The sequence below is a fragment of the Tachypleus tridentatus genome, chromosome 12 (genome assembly GCF_004210375.1).
Source record: "Tachypleus tridentatus isolate NWPU-2018 chromosome 12, ASM421037v1, whole genome shotgun sequence".
Lineage (NCBI taxonomy): Eukaryota > Metazoa > Arthropoda > Merostomata > Xiphosura > Limulidae > Tachypleus > Tachypleus tridentatus.
In genome coordinates this window covers 41129870-41149712 of record NC_134836.1, presented here as the reverse complement: position 1 = coordinate 41149712, position 19843 = coordinate 41129870, and the positions used below count along the sequence as shown (strand labels likewise).

General features: G+C 32.1%; 2 protein-coding genes across 4 annotated transcripts in view; one reads left to right on the top strand and one right to left on the bottom strand.

Moving 5' to 3' along the window:
* LOC143233104 (carbonic anhydrase-like) overlaps positions 1–6561 on the top strand; it is a 28507-nt gene extending 21946 nt beyond the window's left edge. The window contains exons 5-7 of the mRNA XM_076469009.1: positions 1336–1450; positions 3376–3482; positions 5954–6561. Coding sequence (XP_076325124.1) covers positions 1336–1450; positions 3376–3482; positions 5954–6088 — 357 coding nt within the window. The 3' untranslated portion in view covers positions 6089–6561. The remainder of the gene's footprint in view (positions 1–1335; positions 1451–3375; positions 3483–5953) is intronic.
* A 2354-nt stretch (positions 6562–8915) lies between these two features.
* LOC143233105 (uncharacterized) overlaps positions 8916–19843 on the bottom strand; it is a 44803-nt gene continuing 33875 nt past the window's right edge. For all 3 annotated transcript variants that reach the window (XM_076469011.1, XM_076469013.1, XM_076469010.1), the window contains 3 exons: positions 12487–12568; positions 11838–11970; positions 8916–10380 (listed from right to left, as the gene is read on the bottom strand). In XM_076469011.1, coding sequence (XP_076325126.1) covers positions 10150–10380; positions 11838–11970; positions 12487–12554 — 432 coding nt within the window. In that variant the 5' untranslated portion in view covers positions 12555–12568 and the 3' untranslated portion in view covers positions 8916–10149. The remainder of the gene's footprint in view (positions 10381–11837; positions 11971–12486; positions 12569–19843) is intronic.

Genomic DNA, 19843 nt, shown 5'->3' with positions numbered 1-19843 from the left:
CACTGATCAATATAAGGATAGGAGGGTGTGACAACTAGTACAAACACCATCAGCAAATGTCCAGCTTCTTTATACTTTAAGCCAGAGAGTTGTGCTGCACCCCTAGTTCCTGAACCTTTATTTGTAGAGCTGTTTTTTTTACAGAATTTATAAACATTTGTAAGTTATACAATGTCTATAAACTGATGAGTAACTCGTGTTTGATTTAAAAAACATTAGAAAATCAAGAAAAAAGAAGAGAAAGAATGAGTATATTTGACCTTTAACCTCCTTTGAAACACTGGAAAAAATTTGTCTAATTGAGGTACAAGTTTTATCTATTTTTAGCCTTTCAATCTTCCTGTTTGCCATCAAGAGTCAGTTATAGTATTTTTCCCATGGAATTGATAATGTTCAGTAATATTCATTGCATCTTCTTGTAAGAACAGAAGAGAACATTTTAAAAAAATTAGTCATCTCTGAGTTTTTAACTGAAACTTTACTGTCAGCATCCTTTAAGAGCCCCATTTCATCATTTTCCTTACCTTGGACAAAAAAATCCTTGCTGATATTTTAGCATATCAATCACCTGTTTTCACAATCCCTTTTTTATTTCTAATTTTGTTGAACTAAATCCTGAGTGCTTTAGTTCTATAAATCTTTCATCCTGTTTGTCACTTTCAGCTTCTTAAAATCATAGCATTTATCCTTAATTTTCTTTTATTTTCATTAACTTTGATCTTCCCAGTTATACTTTTCCATCTCTTAGAAACAGTCTGTCATGAATTAAAAGAAACTTTAAAAAAATTTCCCAAACCCCATCTCACTTCACTTTTTAACTCATTATTCCAACTTACTAATGATTAATTCCATCTAGTAGCTTAAAAATTTGACTTTTTGAAAATTAAGAAATAAAATTCAGTTTCATTTTATCTCATTCTGTAGCAAAGTATCAAGCACTTCTTTACCCATAACAGTGTATAAAATTATTCTACACTCTAGAAGAGCCTAGCTACTGGGCAGGTTTGTACATGGGAAAATTTTGAAATAAAATGTTTGCACATGTCATTTAGGGGCTAGATGTTTTGCAAGTATTAATTGCTGTGATAACTAGTGATGTTTTTCACACTTTTGTTTTTGTATAAAAATTACCAAGTAAAAAATTATCTTTAACATTGGTGTGGGTATAATAGTGGTATTGATATGTCAGTCATTCTTTCTAGTTCTTTGTGGTTGATTTATAAAGTAACAATACATCTATGCAAACACAGAATGTAAAGTTCTTTATACCGTAGTTTACAGAGACTCTCTACCTTGATTGTAAGAGGTAAAAACATATTTATCATCTGTCTATAGGTAGGAGATGAACATCCTGAACTGAAAAAACTTTCTGATCTCATGCCCAGTCTGAAATATAAAGACAATAAACTCTCTCTTCCTGGAAGTTTTGACCCTGCAACACTTATTCCTGGTAGGCTGTATCCAACAGTGTATCATTTTCCTTTGTTCAAACATTTTTATCTTTTTAAGATATCCGTTTAGTTAATGTAGCATTTTGCTATGGTGAGGTAAAAGAAAGAAAGTGAAATATCTTACTTTTCTAAGTTATATTTCATGTATAAAAGTAAAACTACAACATGATAATATTTCAAATAGTAAGAAATGGTTTAAACCAGCTTTAGGGAAATGAGCAATGTGTGTGGTCAGAGTTTCAACCAAAAGAACTTCATTGAGACTCAACAGATTGTATTTGCCCAAAACATTGTCTACTAAATTTCTGTTTTCTTTAAGTCACTTTAACCATAATGAAACTTTGTAGAATGGACAGCAACTGGCTGTTGTGGAGACACAAGTGTAGAGGATGTTTCAAAAAGGTGGAAGACTTTTAAAACATTTTCCTCTACACTTGTATTTCCACAACAGCCAGTTGCCGTCCATTCTACAAAGTTTCATTGTGAATATTCTGCCAAAACAATCTATCAAAGAACACTTTAACCATTTCTTTGCATTTTCAGCTGTATAAAAGTTAAACATTTAACTCTGACCTTGATCTTAATTAATGAAGGTACTAGCAAGTAGCTGCTAGTTATTTTTCTTCTACTAGTTAATATTCATTTATATTAACTCTAACAGTGACAGAATTAACTATTTTATATATTATTTGTTATTAAATGTCTATAACCTGTTTATATTTGTAAATCTTCTGTGTAATGCATTCTTTTCAAATATTTGAAGAATGATTGGAAACTAGGGTGTCAAGGCCACAAGTGTCTGGATTAATAAAGCCATCTTGTATCTGATGGCCACCCTGTATTAATTTTTTTTTTTAAGTTACAGTTTGAACTCAAAGTTGGTAATTCCTTTTGAACTTTATAACTAGGAACTGTTTTATAATGCTTTCTAGGTTTTACTATCAAAACTACAGCACTATGTTACATTACATCTCTAATTAACATGCTAAATGTATACAGCACATTTTCTTGGGTATGCTAACTTTAATGTATTATGCAAAATGTATAATACATTTTTATGCAGTGACACAGTTGTATGTCTGCAGATTTATATTGCTAAAAACTGGGTTCCAGTACCCATAGTGGGTAAAGCACAGATAGCCCATTATGTTGCTTTGTGCTTAACTTTAAACAAACAAACATGTTCATACTTACATTATTAATCACAGCTAGTACTTGGTGCTTAATTATTAGTAGAAAATAAGGGTAATATTTATGTAATTGCCTTTGCATAATTTTAGTATATTTGGTAAGGTAAATTAAAGGTAGTAATCTTATCTTAGCAGATAATGACACTAAGTTAGACTACACAGACTATTGTATCGTTGACAGATTTTTTTTCACAATTTATTATGATAAATTATTCAAAAAAGCAGTTTGAGATATTTGATTTTGTGGTTCTTTGTTCTGATCATTTGCTGCAAAGACAAGTTTTACATAATAATTTGATGTACAAATAATTACTTATTAACCATTTAAAAAAATTATTATTTTGTCTCACTAGTAATTTCAGTGTCTATTGTTTTTTTTTCAATTTTATGTTCACTTGCATAAATATTTTCTGTTAAAACATTGTAATGGAAATTATCCTTATACAAATGTAAGAACTTACAACCTCACCGTTGGTTGAGCAATATTTAAATGAAATGCATTTTGATATAAGAACACTTATATTTTCATAATTCCTAAGTCTTGTTTATTGGTCATGACTGGGGCAAGTGTAAGTGTAGGTGTAAGTTGATGTAATATGTGTTCTGACTTCACATACAAGATTTTTGTCAAAATGTCTTGTGAAGTTGTTCTGTGTATTGTATATAAGCATTGCTTACATTTTCGTTAAAGCCAATGTATATTTATCTTTATGAATTCTTATATTCATTTGCAGCTAACAAAGCCTACTGGACATATCCAGGATCGTTAACAACGCCACCATGTTATGAAAGTGTCACTTGGATTGTGTTCAAGAACTCTGTGCAAGTATCGGAAGATCAGGTGAGAATTCTATGTGCTTGGAAAAAAAGGGCTTTCTCCTGTTTTGAATTTGATGTTAGTACTTCTAAAACAAACGTGTATGCTACAGGAATGTGACAGAACCATAATAATTTGTTATTCATTACATTTCTCTTAAAGATTCTTCATCAAATAGGAACTGCAATATAAGATTTGTATTTTCCTTTTAAAGTTACTTGAATATAAGAGAAATGTGCTGACATAATATTTTCTAAACCCAGGAGTAAACTGAGAAATTGGAATAATTTCTTAGTGCTAGTCTTTAACATTTCCTGTGGTTACATAAACCATATTTTATTGCTTTGTTATTTGATTGATTATTCCAAGATTGTACTTGAGGAAAGAATAACTGGTTTTTAGTATGTGTATGCTCTTTTAATATCCATGATACACTTAATTAGCTTGCAGTTGTAAGGTACTAATGATACTGACTTAAAACCAATGATGTAATTACTTTATAGAAGAACAACTTGCTCCCATATGGTATGATAGCATAAAAATAAATAAATTATTTGCACATCTTAAGTTTTTTTTGTTTTTTTTAATCTGGTATCAAGTATAGATTTTCTGTAATGTCTCAAAGGTTTTGGAGTATCTCATAATTATATTATTATTTTTCAAAGTACATTAGAACAAGTTATTACTGTGATACAAAAACAAATGTTGCATAGCATGTACTCATTGCAATGAATGTATTAAATGTAGTGCAGAAGCATTATTTATTTCATTACATCAACTGTTTGGATAGTGTGCTGGGATATGGATCTATGTGTCTGTTAGAAAGGTGATACACAAATCTTGCTATTTGGTCAGACACCAAAAGCACAAGAGTTGGCAGTAGATGTTGTTGACTAGCTGCCCTCCCTCCAATTTATCAGTTCAAAGTCAAGTGAATAGCTGGGATAGCTTTTAATAATTAAGTAGCTTCGTGTGAATGTCTGCAAATAAACATAAAATATGGAAAAACAATTTATTAACTCTCCATAAAAGGTTAACTAAACAGTTTCAGTTTTCATTTGAATGTCATTAAACTTATGAATTATACATTCACAATATAAACTTTACATTCAGTTACAAATTCTTCAGTATTGTACAAGAGTATAATTTTAGAAAACAGATGTCTGTTCATCTATTGTATATGAATATAAAGGCATAAAGAAAAAAGAAATAACATTAATTTCTGTGGGTTTGCATTGTTTAAAAACGTTTTTCTTCTATAAAATCTCTCACTCATAATTTTCATGTAGTTCTATAATATCTTTATTATATTTTAAAGAAAATGCAAGTATAATAATCATGTTTGATCAAGTTTTATCTTTATTTCAGTTTTGAATACATTTGCTGTCTACTTTTGTAAACAAATTCATTGTTTAGTTGTTAAATTTCTGGGACCAAGTGAAGGAACATGGATAGCTAATTAAAAGCTTTGGGGGAAATTGAGTATCACAATATAAACATTTCCAAAGATTGTTCAGTTTTAAAAGAACTTTGAGAAGCAGCACCAAAAATTGGATTTTTATGAGCTTAGATAAGAATGCAAATTCTGTGAAATATAACAGCTCTTATATATTTTGTGTTAAACTTTAACACTTTGTACAGTGTTGGCAGTGGGTTTCCTTATTCAATAAGCTTCACAGTTTTTGTGTACTTATACTACCCAGTAATTCATATACTCCTTAAAATCATCTTTTTTTTCTTTCTAACTTCTTACTAGCATGTTAGTTTTGGTCTTTCTGAATAGTGTATAGTATGTATTAAAGTGTTAATTATAATTTATTTTGAACTTTAGCATATGAATATCTCATTTAACCATAGAACTATCATTAAGATCCATATGAAGTTCAACTGTTTTTAAAATTTTATACACTATTTAATTAGTATTAATCCAGTCATTAACTATTTGATCTTGGCAGTGATTTGTCTACATACCTGTACTTTGATATTTAGGAGAGTTGCCCGAGTTGAGGTTGACATTTCCATGACTTTATCAAAATTGATTCTTCTGGGCAAATGGTAAAGCTAAGAAAGACCCCTCTGTTTCCTTAAGTTGACATATAGACTGATCCTTCAGAAGTGTAGCTATAATTTACAGATGGTCAAATTCCATTATTTTGGCATAGTTTGGCCATGCAGATTTCTTTTGTGTTTGAAGTTATTAAAGCTTCAGCAGCTGTTTCCTACATTTCTGCTACTTAAACAGAAATACAATCTGACCATTGTGACATTAATTTTCTAGTAGCTGAGTGCATGTACAAAACTCGTGTACTTTGTTGTTAAGCCTTAGTAAAGATTCTTTTTTCTTTCAATACATTGTCATTTATTTCTACCATTGTTCTTCTAATTGCTGTACTTTTAAAATAACTTGTTGTTAACTGATTCTGTTTAAGAATACCACATTTAAAATGATCATTTTAAATATAACATTTCTTACTATAAACTTTTTACTTGTTTAGCTGGAAGCATTCCGTAAGCTTCAGTCTTACTGTGAAGGCCAGGAAGCTCCTGAAGGAGAACTGAATGGCTGTATTGTAGAAAACTATCGGCCACCATTACCTTTAGGAGATCGGGAGTTACGAACTTCAACATAATATTAATATTCCACCACTTTTTATCACTGTTTCACTTGTTTTAAATTCTATCAAACACTTTTATTGTTTTAAGCTAATTGGAAGTTTATAGGTAACAAGCTAATTTTTTCCTTAAATACCAAATTTAAACTGTGATTAAATTACCAGGATTTTAATAATTTTTTCACACACACACTCCATATACTGTGCATTGTTGTTACAGATTGAGAAATGCCTTAAGTTTGTTATTTATGAATAGTATGTTTTTCAATAGGTAATTATAATGGATGACAAATTTTAAAAAGTATGTTAGGTAGTTATAAATGACACAAATACAAAGTTTAACCACAATAAAGGGTTAGATATCTCCCAAAATATAAACTGAAAGAGGTAAATTGTATTGTTATTATACATGAAAGTAAGTTGCAAAAATAAATGCTTTTTAGAATGTTATACGTAGTAAAATAAGAATTAAAAGTTGTCTGAATGTGAAACTCTGTTTCTGTTGTAATATGGTTTTATTCCTGCTATATAACTTATTTACATATTGGTGGCATTTGGTTAATGAAATATGAATACAGTTTTTTGTCACTGAAGTAGATTTACTATTGCTAACCATAATGTATTCTGGAAACAGACAGGGACTACCATAAATATCAGGACAAAATGAATCTAGAAGGCTATAGTATACTTTACAACAGACACATATGGTACTATCACAGTTCTTGCAGTAAGAAATTCCAAGTTCCTATTTTATAACTATAGCAAAACTACTAAAGCTATTTGCCATAATCTCTAATTGTGAACTACTGACAATATAGAAGGCAGCCAGTAAGCATCACTCAACTAATCACACTAAGAGATTGAATTTGACTTTTATAATCACTCACCTAACGTACTAGGGATACTTTGTGGTACCACACAGATTACAACTTAAGTTTACCTGTGAATGAGAACAATACATTGTTAGAGGATAATATTTTTTATTAATTCACTTAGTGTGTATTTGTGTAGATGAAGCTTAACAATAAATACACAGGCATCTGTGAGAAAACAGATCAGGCAGCTATATTACATCAGGTACAAATAAATCCAAGGCATAACTGGCATATTTCAGCATAGACCACAGTATAAAATCAGCTATGCCACAAAGAGAATTCTTGGTGTTGATCATATTTTTATAAAATCACAGAGTTGGACAATGGAAGGATGGTCAAACTCAGTGGGAAATTACCAAATTACTTCCAGTACCATTCACTATATTATAAAAAGTGACAATTCCATTTGCATCACCAGTTTCTGAACACATGCTCAAACCCCAATGTAGAGGCCTTTTGAAGAATGATTAACATCAAATAAGCACTATTTTTGGTATTGGTGTGCATTAATACCATATGCTACAACATTAAGAGCAGCTAACTGGAAAGTTTTTATTGTAAGAAATATCATGGGCTGACAACATTTAAAACAATGTTTTTCAGTGAATCCACATTCACACCATTCTTAGATGGTCATTGCAGCTGCAGTTTATGAACAATATTTCGAGAACTATCACCAAAGTGTCCAAAAGCCACAAAACAGTACAGTAACATTTTCACAGTGTAAAGTGTCACATAGGCAGCCTCCAGTTATAAGAAAAAACAGTCACTGTTGTTTGGTGTATCAAAGTTCTTGAATACATCCTACCTGTATACACTTATACCCAGCTTACCAGGCAGGTCAAGAGTCATAAAAATGCTTGGAGGTAAGTGCTTTAACTCTTCCCATATAACCAGGCCATTAGATATAATCCCTATTGAGCATACCCTTATTTGTTCCTTGAAAAAGCCTACAAACCAACTAACATGTATAAATACTCATGAAAGTTATTTCTCAGGAGTGAATGCAATTTTATAGACTTACTACAACTTAATTTCACATGGCTAGTTTTTGTTTTTGGTTCTTTTACAATATATTCCTTATATAGGTGCATTCAAAGTTTTTTCTTTCTTTCTTATGGCAGTGTATTCATGGTTTCAGCATTCTAATTTTCAATGGTAACTTAATGTTTTAACTAGCATGAACTGTGTGGTCACATGATATTGGCTAGATGTAAAATATCACCTAAGATTTAGAGCCAAAGGTCCATACTAGTAAATAAAACTATCTCAGTAGTTCTTTGTGTAAACTGTCTTTACATTATCACATTATAAACATAATACTTCTCAGTTTTCCTTATTTGGAAAAATAGGCCCTATAATATCAGATTATATAATTCTATTTCTTTAACCAACATCAACAATCGCAGAACACTTCAATACAGGGTTTTTATTCCCTTTGTAACTAACATGCAAGGATCCTAAGGCTGATGAGTGTTTCAGTTTTGAAAAAAAAAACTACAGGGAAACCTGAGCTTACCTTGGCTACTAAACAGAAGCAAAATGTACTTTTGTTGCCATAGTAATAGTGCAGTCAGTACAATTTTTGTATTGGCCTCCTGAGGGTGATGTAGGCTCCTTCTAATTGAAAATAGTCAAGAAAAAAAACAAAGCATCTACAGTAAGGTATGAGTTTTAAATCAGATTTCTAGGCTGAATAGTTTCACTGCTTCATCACCTTCGATGTTTTACACCAGTGCATCACAGTAATTATGCTTTGAATTTGACATTTTGGAAAATAATAATAAGATTTGTCTTGTATTTAAACACTGAAAGTAGCAATTACTAATAGATGAAGGGGGGGATTTTGATGTACCATGCTCAAACCAACTCAGGCTAGAATATTTTGTTTAACACTGGGGTTTCTTAAATTTTGGGCTGTAAAAGAACTGGGTGCAAGTATGAATAAGTTTTACAAGTTGAAACACAGAAACTAGAAAACTTATTTTAATGAAAAAATACAGCATTTACACTTATAATTTAATTTTTTTTTACAATATATACTTTAACAAGTTTAAAGCCCAAGAAAAATAAAGTTTTTAGTTTCCACAAAAATAATACAATACTACGTACGAAGTTTGATTGAAGTACATATCTTTCATGTTTGTAAACACTTAGATTTGTTTTAAATCTTTGTCACATAGATCTAAAAAAATTCAAGTATGACAAAAAAAAAAAGCCAGTGCTTTCCAATTATTGAAAGATGATTTATACAATTTATGACACATGAAAATGAACTTTTAATCACAAATCTGGCTATTTTGTCATTGTCTTCAGTTGGAAACATCTTACATTTTCAGTCATAAATCAATGTCATGTTTATGGAATAGTATATTCATAATAACTTGGTAAAAATACCAGTATGTTAAGTCAATCAAGATTAGAAGACAGAATAATTTACATAGTAAAATGAAAAGTATATACTAGTTTTATAACATTGGAATGTAGTACCAGAACAAGGAATGAAAATGTCAAGTAATCAGCATTACACAATGTAAAGAGTATTGTAGAATCAAAATGCCAATACTCAAACACTCGTTTCTTATTGTATAGGCTTTTCAAAGTTAAATTGCATATGCAATCAATGTTTATCTCAACAAAATGTGGCTAATAGCCTTAGTCTTTTCATAAAAGATAAAATACCTAAATAACCTTTGAAAACCTCTGTACCTGGTAAAATGACTAATTTAATGGATGACTAGATGCCTTTAAACCGGTAAGATTTAAAAAACAAAGCACGAGTAAATAAAAAAAAGACAATAAAGCAAGTGTAAGGACACTTGCTAATTACAAAATTTTCAAATGATAAGAACATCTGAATAACTTAAAAAAACTTAATTTCAAATTAATGTGGATTTTTCTTTTATTTTTATCCCTTTGTCATATGGGTGTCAGAGTAAAAATAGATTGATCTTTCCTAGGAGCAAGTAAAATACTTATAAAAGTCACTAGTTTCTAATGATACAAGAACTGTATCACAATGTGTTATAGGTAATGCAATGTTGTTTCTGTCAAGCATTTATTTTATCCTGTCTTCACATTTGGTGGATTAAGGATGGCTGCTATTTTGTCATTCCCTCACCAAAATCCTCTAAAAAATTGGATCTGATGCATCACCAGTAAATAGTGTCAAGTATCTTCAGATTTCTTCACAACCATGGTTCATCATGAGGGTATCAAGGTTGGTAATACTTGATACTGGGGTCTGTGTACAATTGAAGGTTCTTCAAGTCTAAAGTTGTGAACACATGGAAAATTCTGCCAAGATAATGCAACTTCATAAGATGGAGGACTCTGATCAAACTGAAAAGGTGTTCCCTTCTTGATAACATCATCATAAGGTGGGGGAGGTGATGGTGTCACAGGTTCAGGTGGTGCACCACTTATTGTCATGATCTGTAATAACAGGTAGTTTTGATTAATAGAGAATCTGTACATTGTTTCATAACACTATGTTTTTAATCTTTAAAGGTTAATTAATTAACAAATTTATGAAGTTAATATTCAAATTTATATTGGTGTTAATATTTCATAGATGACACTGTAACAACTAAATCAATATTTTTCAAGAGGTTATATAACTAAATACTAAAGAAGTGCTTTGTAAGCAGTACAAAGAAATAGCACATACGTTAATTTGCACATTCCTTTTAGGATCTGTGCTTAATTTCTCTTGATTTTACAATCCAAAACCTATTTTAAATTTTTTTCTATGTAAAGTCACAAGTACTGTAACTAATTTTACAACTGCCTTAACTTTATTATGAACTGGTAATTGACTGATTTATTCCATGTTGCTTGTCTTCCAGCTTCACCTTAAATAGTACTGTATATTTTGTTAAGCTGTTCTTTCCCAAAGCTTAAAATTCCCACTCAACCAGGATTTCAGAGTTGTAGTGAGCAAATTAAATGTAAGGAGAAGCCAAAGGTGTATTTCACTAAGTAAAGCAAGGGAATGTTAGCCACAGGCACACAGGGTCAATGAAAATATTTGGGTTCTGGATCAAAGTTTTATTTTTCTTTTCCCAAGAGTAATTTTCCTAACTGTTGTGCATTTTTACAGGGACAAGTTGGCTTCCTACACAAATGGGTCTGGTATCTTTTATACAAATTAAGCAACATCATGCTGTAATTTGTTTTACTATAATCACTGGTATGAAAAATACTTTTTCTAGAGTCCAGCCTATTTATGCACTTAATCGCTTGTAGATCTCAATTAGTTGTTTTTTAAAAAAAATAGAATATGGTCTTACATTTTTTCTCTTGTTAAGCATTGTTAATATTGTAATTCCACAAATCACTGTTCAAATTTCCTATGTATTTTGCATAACAAATAATGCCATTCAGTTTTTGTCGGTAAATCTTTACACAAAGCGTTGTAACAGGCAAAACCACAAAATTCCTCACTATCATAGAACATGTGGTCCTACTGGTAACCAATCGAGATTTATGGTTGAGAACCAGAAGTGTTTTAATACTGCAAACTATCAATGCAGTTTTCTTAAAAGGACCGTCCATACTGACCAGCTATGGGTTTAGAAACAATGTTTTCTTACATTACCTTGGGAGCCCATCGATGTGCTACCCCGACTGCACCGACGTTAAATACGGCATTTTTAACATGTTTAATAACATTTTTTCTAGTACGAGACATTAACTGATTTTTTTTTACATATTATCCTTCATATTTTACTCTCATGAATGATTTGATACAGATACTTTTCACACACGTGAAAATTTCTTTAAAATATGTTCTTTACGGTAATTTTTTATGCATTTACTAAGATACAAGAGGCAACCTCAGATTTTGGAAACCGAAGATTTGCTAATGTAACATGACAAACTACACATACATGCCGACGTTCTTGTACGTTGGAACTTCCCGCAGGTCCACCGTGTGAGATATCAAAATCGTCATCGTAAATTCTCTTATTGCAACAGTAACAGATGACACATACTAGCAGTAGAATCACACCAAATATTCCTCTGCATAAAAAAAAAATAATTAATACAAAGTCACATGGCTTACGTATAAATTAAACATTAGAACTGCTTTTCCCCTGGAAGATTATTTTTCAAACGCACATTACTAAGATGTGCCACACAAATTACCCCCTCTCCCCCGGAGAGTTAGTTTACAGACTTGCACTACTAATATTAATCTTTCTTTCAAGCACTTTTAATTTGCGCCAAAATGTTAATGCTTAAGTAGCAAAAGATAATTACTGTGTACGTATATTTATTTAAATAACTTAATAATCAAAGTTACAAAAATATATCACTGACTAACATATGTTCAATGTTCATACAGCTTCATAAGCCTGCAGAAAAAACGACCGACGTTCTCCAAAATGACAAAATTCTAAATTACCCAAAACTGTGTACAGAAGAGTTTACAGTTTTTGAAACTGTCTCATGAGAAACCTAAATAATTATAAATACAAATTAATAATTTATATAAAAAAATGACTTGAAATTTTTATTTCCTCAAAGAATACTTACAAATAAATCACAACCTTTCCTTCACTTATATCTGTGTCATCGAATATTGCACCGTCCATTCTCCCCATCACTTGAAAAGAACCTAGAACAAATACACCTTTGAATGAAAATTCAAAATGACATGAAAACAAACAAGTATTCAGTTTATAGTAGAGGGCACCTACAGACGTCCTATCCCAACTGGGTGTTCGAGAATATTTATATTCTACTTTGCCAAATGACAAGGAAAAACGGACAACGGTGTTTCTTTATGTATTTTTTAAACAGTGAGCACTTCGCTACTGTTCATCATTAATGCAATAGAAGCCTCTAGAACAACTATATTCTTTGCAGACATGTTTTCCTTCACTTACAGACATGCTGACATAGCAACTTTCTTATACTTCTACCTAATTAAATACCTTTCATAACTTGATAAACGAAACTACAGAAATGGTAAAAATATTCACAAGATATGCCACTGTAGTTACTCCCCTGCTAGGACAGCGGTATGTCCACGGATTTACAACGCTAAAATTAGAGGTTCAGTTCCCCTCGGTGGATACAGCGGATAGCCCGATGCGACTTTGCTATAAGAAAAAAACATACATACGTTACTGTATTTATAAAAGAATATTTGATCTAACCGGCCAAGGATGAGGCAATTATTGAATAAAATACATGAATGGCTGACTATAACAATATCAAAATTTTGCAGCATTATCTTATGATTTCTCTTATAAAAGGCCCTCTATATAGCGGAACCTGCGTAACGCGGACGGAAAACTATCTTTCACCTACCTCATCTATCACCAGGTAGGATTAGGACATAAGTAAGGCGGAGAAAAGGGTTATGATTAAATATTAATTTCTTAATCAATAATTTATTTAAATATAAACAAATTATTAATTAAACAATTTATTAAAATATTAATAAATTCTCGGACATTTTGTTACAGTAAGTATTTTTGGTTAAATATATTCTACTTCTTAGATAATGCAACTTGTCACCCAAGAGTTCAACTTTCAAATGTTCGTTTAGTCTTTCTACCTCCATGTATAACATCAGTTCTACAGCCAATAGATAATGGAATTATACAGTTTATAAAATTGAAATACAGAATATTGATCCTTCAGCATATTATTGCAAACATGGACGACGGTAAGGGAGCATCTGAAATGACCATGAAAATTGACGTGTTAGATGCAATTGTATTTCCATGTCATTCAATCAAATGCGTAGAAGATGAATGCGCAATAAAGTGTTTTCGAAACTCTGGATTTATTTTTGATAACGGCGGAGATTGTGGAGAAGTTGTTTGTCATGATGATTTTAGTGAAATCCAAACTGTGATTAAGATTGATGCAGATGATTCTGTGAACGCCGAGAGTTTTGTGAACGTTGACAAGAATGTTTTAACAGAAACTCGTGAAACTGATCTAAATCTATAAAAGAACCGCAAGACGATAACAGTGCGAGAGATTCAGAAGATGAACAAAATGAAAAACGATAGTAAGGAAATAGAAATTTCTACTTCATCGCAAGTGTTCAGTTATATTAACGCTATCAAGTTGTATGGAAAATTGATGGGGAAAATGAACTTCATGAAAAGGCCATAGAATTGGTGTTCTCTTTTAACCGCATGAGAAACCCATTAAAAAAATGAAACAGTTGAAATTGGACACTTTCTTCAAATAAATTTAAGATTATGTACTTGTGTACATTTTGAATGTATTTTGTTCTTATTCTAATAAATATAGCATAAACAGCACAATAACTTTATTCACAAATGTATTACTTCCTTTGATTCAAGCAAATATAACGTTCCGCTCAAAAATTATATATAATTAAGGAAAAGCATGTTCCCTGTCTAAGCCTCAAATTTTACTCGATCCCATACGACTTCGCTTTAGATTTTACTGTATTTATATGCAGCATACTTTGCGTGCATATGCATTTTTCCCCGAAATAAAAGTGAAGGGGTACAACTTCCTTTATATTTTTAAACACTTTTTCAAATTATACGAATCTGCTGGGTCTTCCTTGTTCGTAGCCGTCCTAATGCAGATTTTCCACTCAAACTAAGTTCTGACAAAGTTCCACAGCAGCCAGAAAATGCACAGCTAAAAAAACAAAGCAACAATCGAAATTTTTCATGTTATTAAAAGTTGATATCCTTCACATGCTCAATTTTATTAAATCACTTAACTTATATTTACATAATGTATTGCAAATAAGTGATCAACAAATCATCTAATGTTTTAATATATTAGCATTTTGAGAGTCGATAGTGTCCATGAAACCAAGGATATAGAATGTTAATAATTCAACCAACATGGACTGCAATAGGAACTACCAAACCGTTAACAACAATTTCGAATAAGAACTGACAGCATCTATTGTGGCTCCTACTAAAAATATCAAATCGTCCACGGTAGAATGCTGAGTCAGTTTACAGCGTTTACTATCACAAATATTTTCAATAAGTTTTAGATTAAAAAACAAAAAACTTTACTATTCATATTATAAAGTTTAGCTATATACTCTCAAGTTTGCTTTTACGTGTGGCGTATTTTAGAACTATTTTATTGCTCGGTAGTAAACGGGGGTTGAGTTTTAATTAGTAAGCTCAGTTGTCATATCCTTACATCCTTTACATCGGCTCTCATTTCCCACACTGTCTGTTTATGGGAGCATTTCCGGTGGTGCAGTTCTAGAGCTGACAACTTCCTGAAAGTATTGTTGCATTTTTAGGTTTTCCCTAACCAATCACATGACTAATCTTATCCTGTCTAATTTTTAACAGCAAATACTTTTTGCTGTCGGTAAAGAATGACACTAAAACGTCCATCCTTTTTTTTTTTCTATATTTTTAGATTTATGTACATGTTTGTGATCTCTATCTATAAGCGTATTTGCTTTCCATCATATTAGACTGTCCTAAAAGCATCTAGCACAATTAAAATAAAGCCAGTGCGTGCTTACATAAGGGTGGCCTGTAAGTCCCTACTTATCCATATATCTTATGTATCTGTGTGCTGTCCCTCATTCTCGCTGCATAATATTATGCGACGATATATGTTCTACGAGACATTTTCAAGTGTAAATGGGCTTACATCGGCCACATTTCTCTGAAAAAAAAGAAACAAATTTATAATACATGCGTAATTGAATGTAACATGATAACATATGGATGGGTAGGGGCTTACGGGCCACCCAGTAGTTAAGGGATGCATGTTTTACAAACTGACTTCAATTAATCCTAGAATATTTTTAAAACGATTTATACACCAAATTATTATGCATTTTACGTAGAAAAAGTAATTTTACTTGTTGTTGTTGTTGTTGTTTCTTGGTTAGTCTTTTGCAAGTTTTAGAACACGCGAAACAAAAATTACTCAATTTGTAAATGACATAAATCGCTATTTGTGGAACGAAAGTACCAATAAAATGATGATCTTCTATTACCAGAACGTACATAACGATTGATGACGGCATGCATAACAATTTACCATAAGCCAGCTAAATTAAAATACATGGCAGAGGCCAACGGGAATTGAAGAGGGGAAAACAATTTGCTATTTAAAGACGTGTAGAAAGTTATATTTGAAGTTTTTCTACTGTGACTTAATTTATATAACTTACAAGTAAAAAAGTCCATAAAAATGGTAGGCATTGGTTTCCTATCAAATGTAAATCTTCCAATAGGAGTTGCAACTTGTAAACAGACAAAAGAATGATATGGATATACTACATCTATTTTATTATCAATTTTTAAATAAAATTTATATTTATTTGGTTCGTTTTGAATTTCGCACAAAGGTGCACGACGGATATCTGCGCTAGCCATCAATAGTTTAACAGTGTAAGACTAGAGGGAAGGCAGCTAGTCCTCACCACCCACCGCCAACTCTTAGGCTACTCTTTTACAAACGAATAGTTGGATTGACCGTCAAATTACAACGCCCCCACGCTTAAAGTGTGAGCATGTTTGGTGTGACAGGGATTCAAACCTGGAACCCTCAGATGAGTAGAGTACCTTAACAACCTGGCTATGCCGGGCCTATTTATATTTAAAAATGTATACAACTCGTGTTAAATCTGTATGGCGGAACCCACGTCTATTTCATAAAGTTGTAGAAGACTGTCGAGTGCAAGAATCAATGTATGCATGTACATAAACACTGGTATCTATACTGTTGTGCAGGCTAAAATTTCTAGAAATTCTTCTCACGCCTATGAATATAATCAACGCAACGCACCAAGAGAGTATATCATTGGCTTACTACAGTTGGTAATAATACAAGCCTGTAATTAATGCTCATTAATCGGAGACTTCAGATATTTCATCCGAAACGTTTATAAATTTCGAGCATTACAAGCCATTTAACGTAAGCAGATTCATACTGGACATTAGTTTTGTTTTTTTATGAAGATATTGTATAACTTTAGCGGCGAAAAACACGACGTGTGATCAACGAAGAACGCAGAGCTCAGCTAGCTCCCTATTATGTGAATTGCATCTACATCAACTCAAAATTAATATGTTCATGGTGAACCCTTGATAAGATACCAATGAGGTTTTAGACCAGAAAGGGAACTCAATAGGTTGTAAGTATGTAAATCTTGTACATAAATCATTATTTGCACTCACTGTTACGTAAATTGTGTTACTGTTTGTATATTAAGATGTATTTGTATTAAAAAAGTGTGCATCAACATTGTTGGCAAATATACGCTTTATGCATATCGACTTTTATTTAAATTCTAAATTTATCATTTAGTTCAATTTAAGGCTATTTGAAATTGTAACAGGTAACAAGAAAAATAAGGGGCCTTCTAACATAAGAAAAACAAAACCTATCAGCAACAGAACCTCCTTTATCTAAATTAGTATTCCCAGCATTTACTAATCAGTTACTTTATCACGTTATTTGCATTGTTACAATAGTTGTTCCAAAACTACTTTTCCTGTGAATACTAGTTCATCGTTCAAAAAAGCTTTTCATAACAAATGGCAAATTAATTTCACGCGGTGCTGAAAGAATCATTGGTATAAAAGCTCGTTCCGCGACAGGCTTTTATACAGCAGAAAAGTAGCGAAATTTAAGAGCTATTTACGCCTACGTTTAGTGAATGAATTCAACTAAAATGGAAACGGGCAATCAAAAGATGAAATATTATAGGAGAAAATGTAAGATTGGACTCACGAAACCCGGAGAAACTGGTCGTGACTGATTAACACTATACTGGAATTCTGGATCGATTAGTAACAAAATCAATTTAGCGTTATTACATTTTTTATACACAAACTAAGCAATCAAATCGTTACAAATATTTGTGCTTAATGGAGGTATAAATTGGCAGTTGACGATGTTATTCTCTTCTGTCGAACTGTCACAGTTAAACATGTTTAACCCACGTTACTTGATACTAAACGGGTTTGTGTTTAAGCGCAAAGGTGTACAATGAGCTATATCTATTGCAGGTATCGAACCCAGATTTTAAGGGTTACAAAGTGGACGGGGGGGGATGGTACTAGATAAACATCGGAGATTTTAATACTAACAAAATGAATGATTCATCCACAATCGGAAAAAAATTACAGAATGTGAAAAAGGGAAGCCAAACACCGAACAGAAATGCTAATTTAATATTCATATAACCATTGGAATTAGTCACAAGAATTCACCGCAAATTCTTGTGTGACGGGAAAGTGGGATTTCACAGTCACTCTTGTATCACATTCTTGGCCCCACGATGGGGAGCGTTATCGTGCGACAGCCAGATACGAACCACAAATTCTCAGATTCACAGTGCATGTACGCTAACCACCAATCCACGCCTTACCCAAAAAGTGGCTTAGCAACTGATCTATTTAAATGGTTGTTCCTATGGCCTTAAAATTATACGTGCAAGCATTACAGTTTTTGCATGTTTTGATGGTAACATGACCTTCAACCGGTTAATCTGAGCGAGGCTCTGAAGCAGCGCAACCCTCTCAAATAACTATACTTCCCCCCTCTCCCGGCTCACTACGATGTAAACAACGGCCATATGGGAGAAATATTTGAAGTTAAAGGAAACTTCAGGTTTATTGTATCACAGTAAACAAACTTGTTTACATTCGTACGGAACATATCAAAATTCATATTCCAAATTATTAGTAATTAATCATATGCTTGACTTCTAGACTGTACTGCAAATTGACTTGTGTGATTTCATGAAGGTTTACAGTACTTTCGTGTAGGGCAGAAATAATTACTACGCTTACACATTTATACATCCTTACTTGAAGTCCTAAAAAGGTTGCTGACCCTAGCTAAGCTGTATAAACTTGTACAGAAATGGAATGATTAAGGCTAATGTGGTAATTCACGTGTGGGAACAGTTGGAAAATTAAAGAAATAATCTCTCGGATGTTCAACAAACAGGTTTTGAATAATTTCGTGTAAAACGTATCTGTTGTGGTGTAATAGCATGGAAAAAACACACACCAAGAAAGTACCACCAGAAAATCCAGTTCCCGAAGACTTTGGACAAACGGGTTCCTTTAAATTTGATAAACGTTTTACACAAAATGTCATTCAATCGCAAGGCCAAAGACTAAATGTTCTTTAATGGATAGTTTTGAACGTTTATTTGATGTTTACGACAATCGACTGCTACGAGTTGACAACATCAGTCAAATTCAGGGTCAAATATAAAGAAGCAAAGCAGACGAGGCAGAAATTAACAACTGTTTGTGCGTCAAATTTCAGTTACCGAAAATGCCTTAATAATGTAAAAGCAGTTACAGTTGGCCTCAATACTAACCTTAATAAAATATTTACACTAAATGCAGGCCATGTTTAAAGTTTTCTACAATTTATGAAAGTGTGTATATCCGTTTCACGTAATTTTCTCATCATCAGCTGACAACACGGTGATTTTACACGTAACGGAAAAACAGCGCAAACACAAGTACTAAATTTCTTGTTTACATAGGTATCTTTTTATTATTGTACGATACAACAAATAAACTTGTCAGGCAAAACATGAAAATAAATGTAAAAAAGTAAAAATTGCTCAACGAAGCCTGTACGTGAAGTGATACGAATCACGTGATTCATCTTTGTAACTGAAGGTTACATTGTCTCAACGCGATTCGTCATTTTAACTCAGGATTAGACACGGTTCAAAGAGTAGTAAGACAAAATTAAATGAAAATAATTGTGAAGACGACAAATGACCGAGTATTTTATAGCCTAAATAACTAACTGTCTCTTACAGTCTGTATACAATCAAAGGATGACTATTTCATCTTTTTTTGTGGTGTTTAGAATATTAGTAAAATGAACAGTACACAATCATACTGGCACATCTCGGTTGTAACAT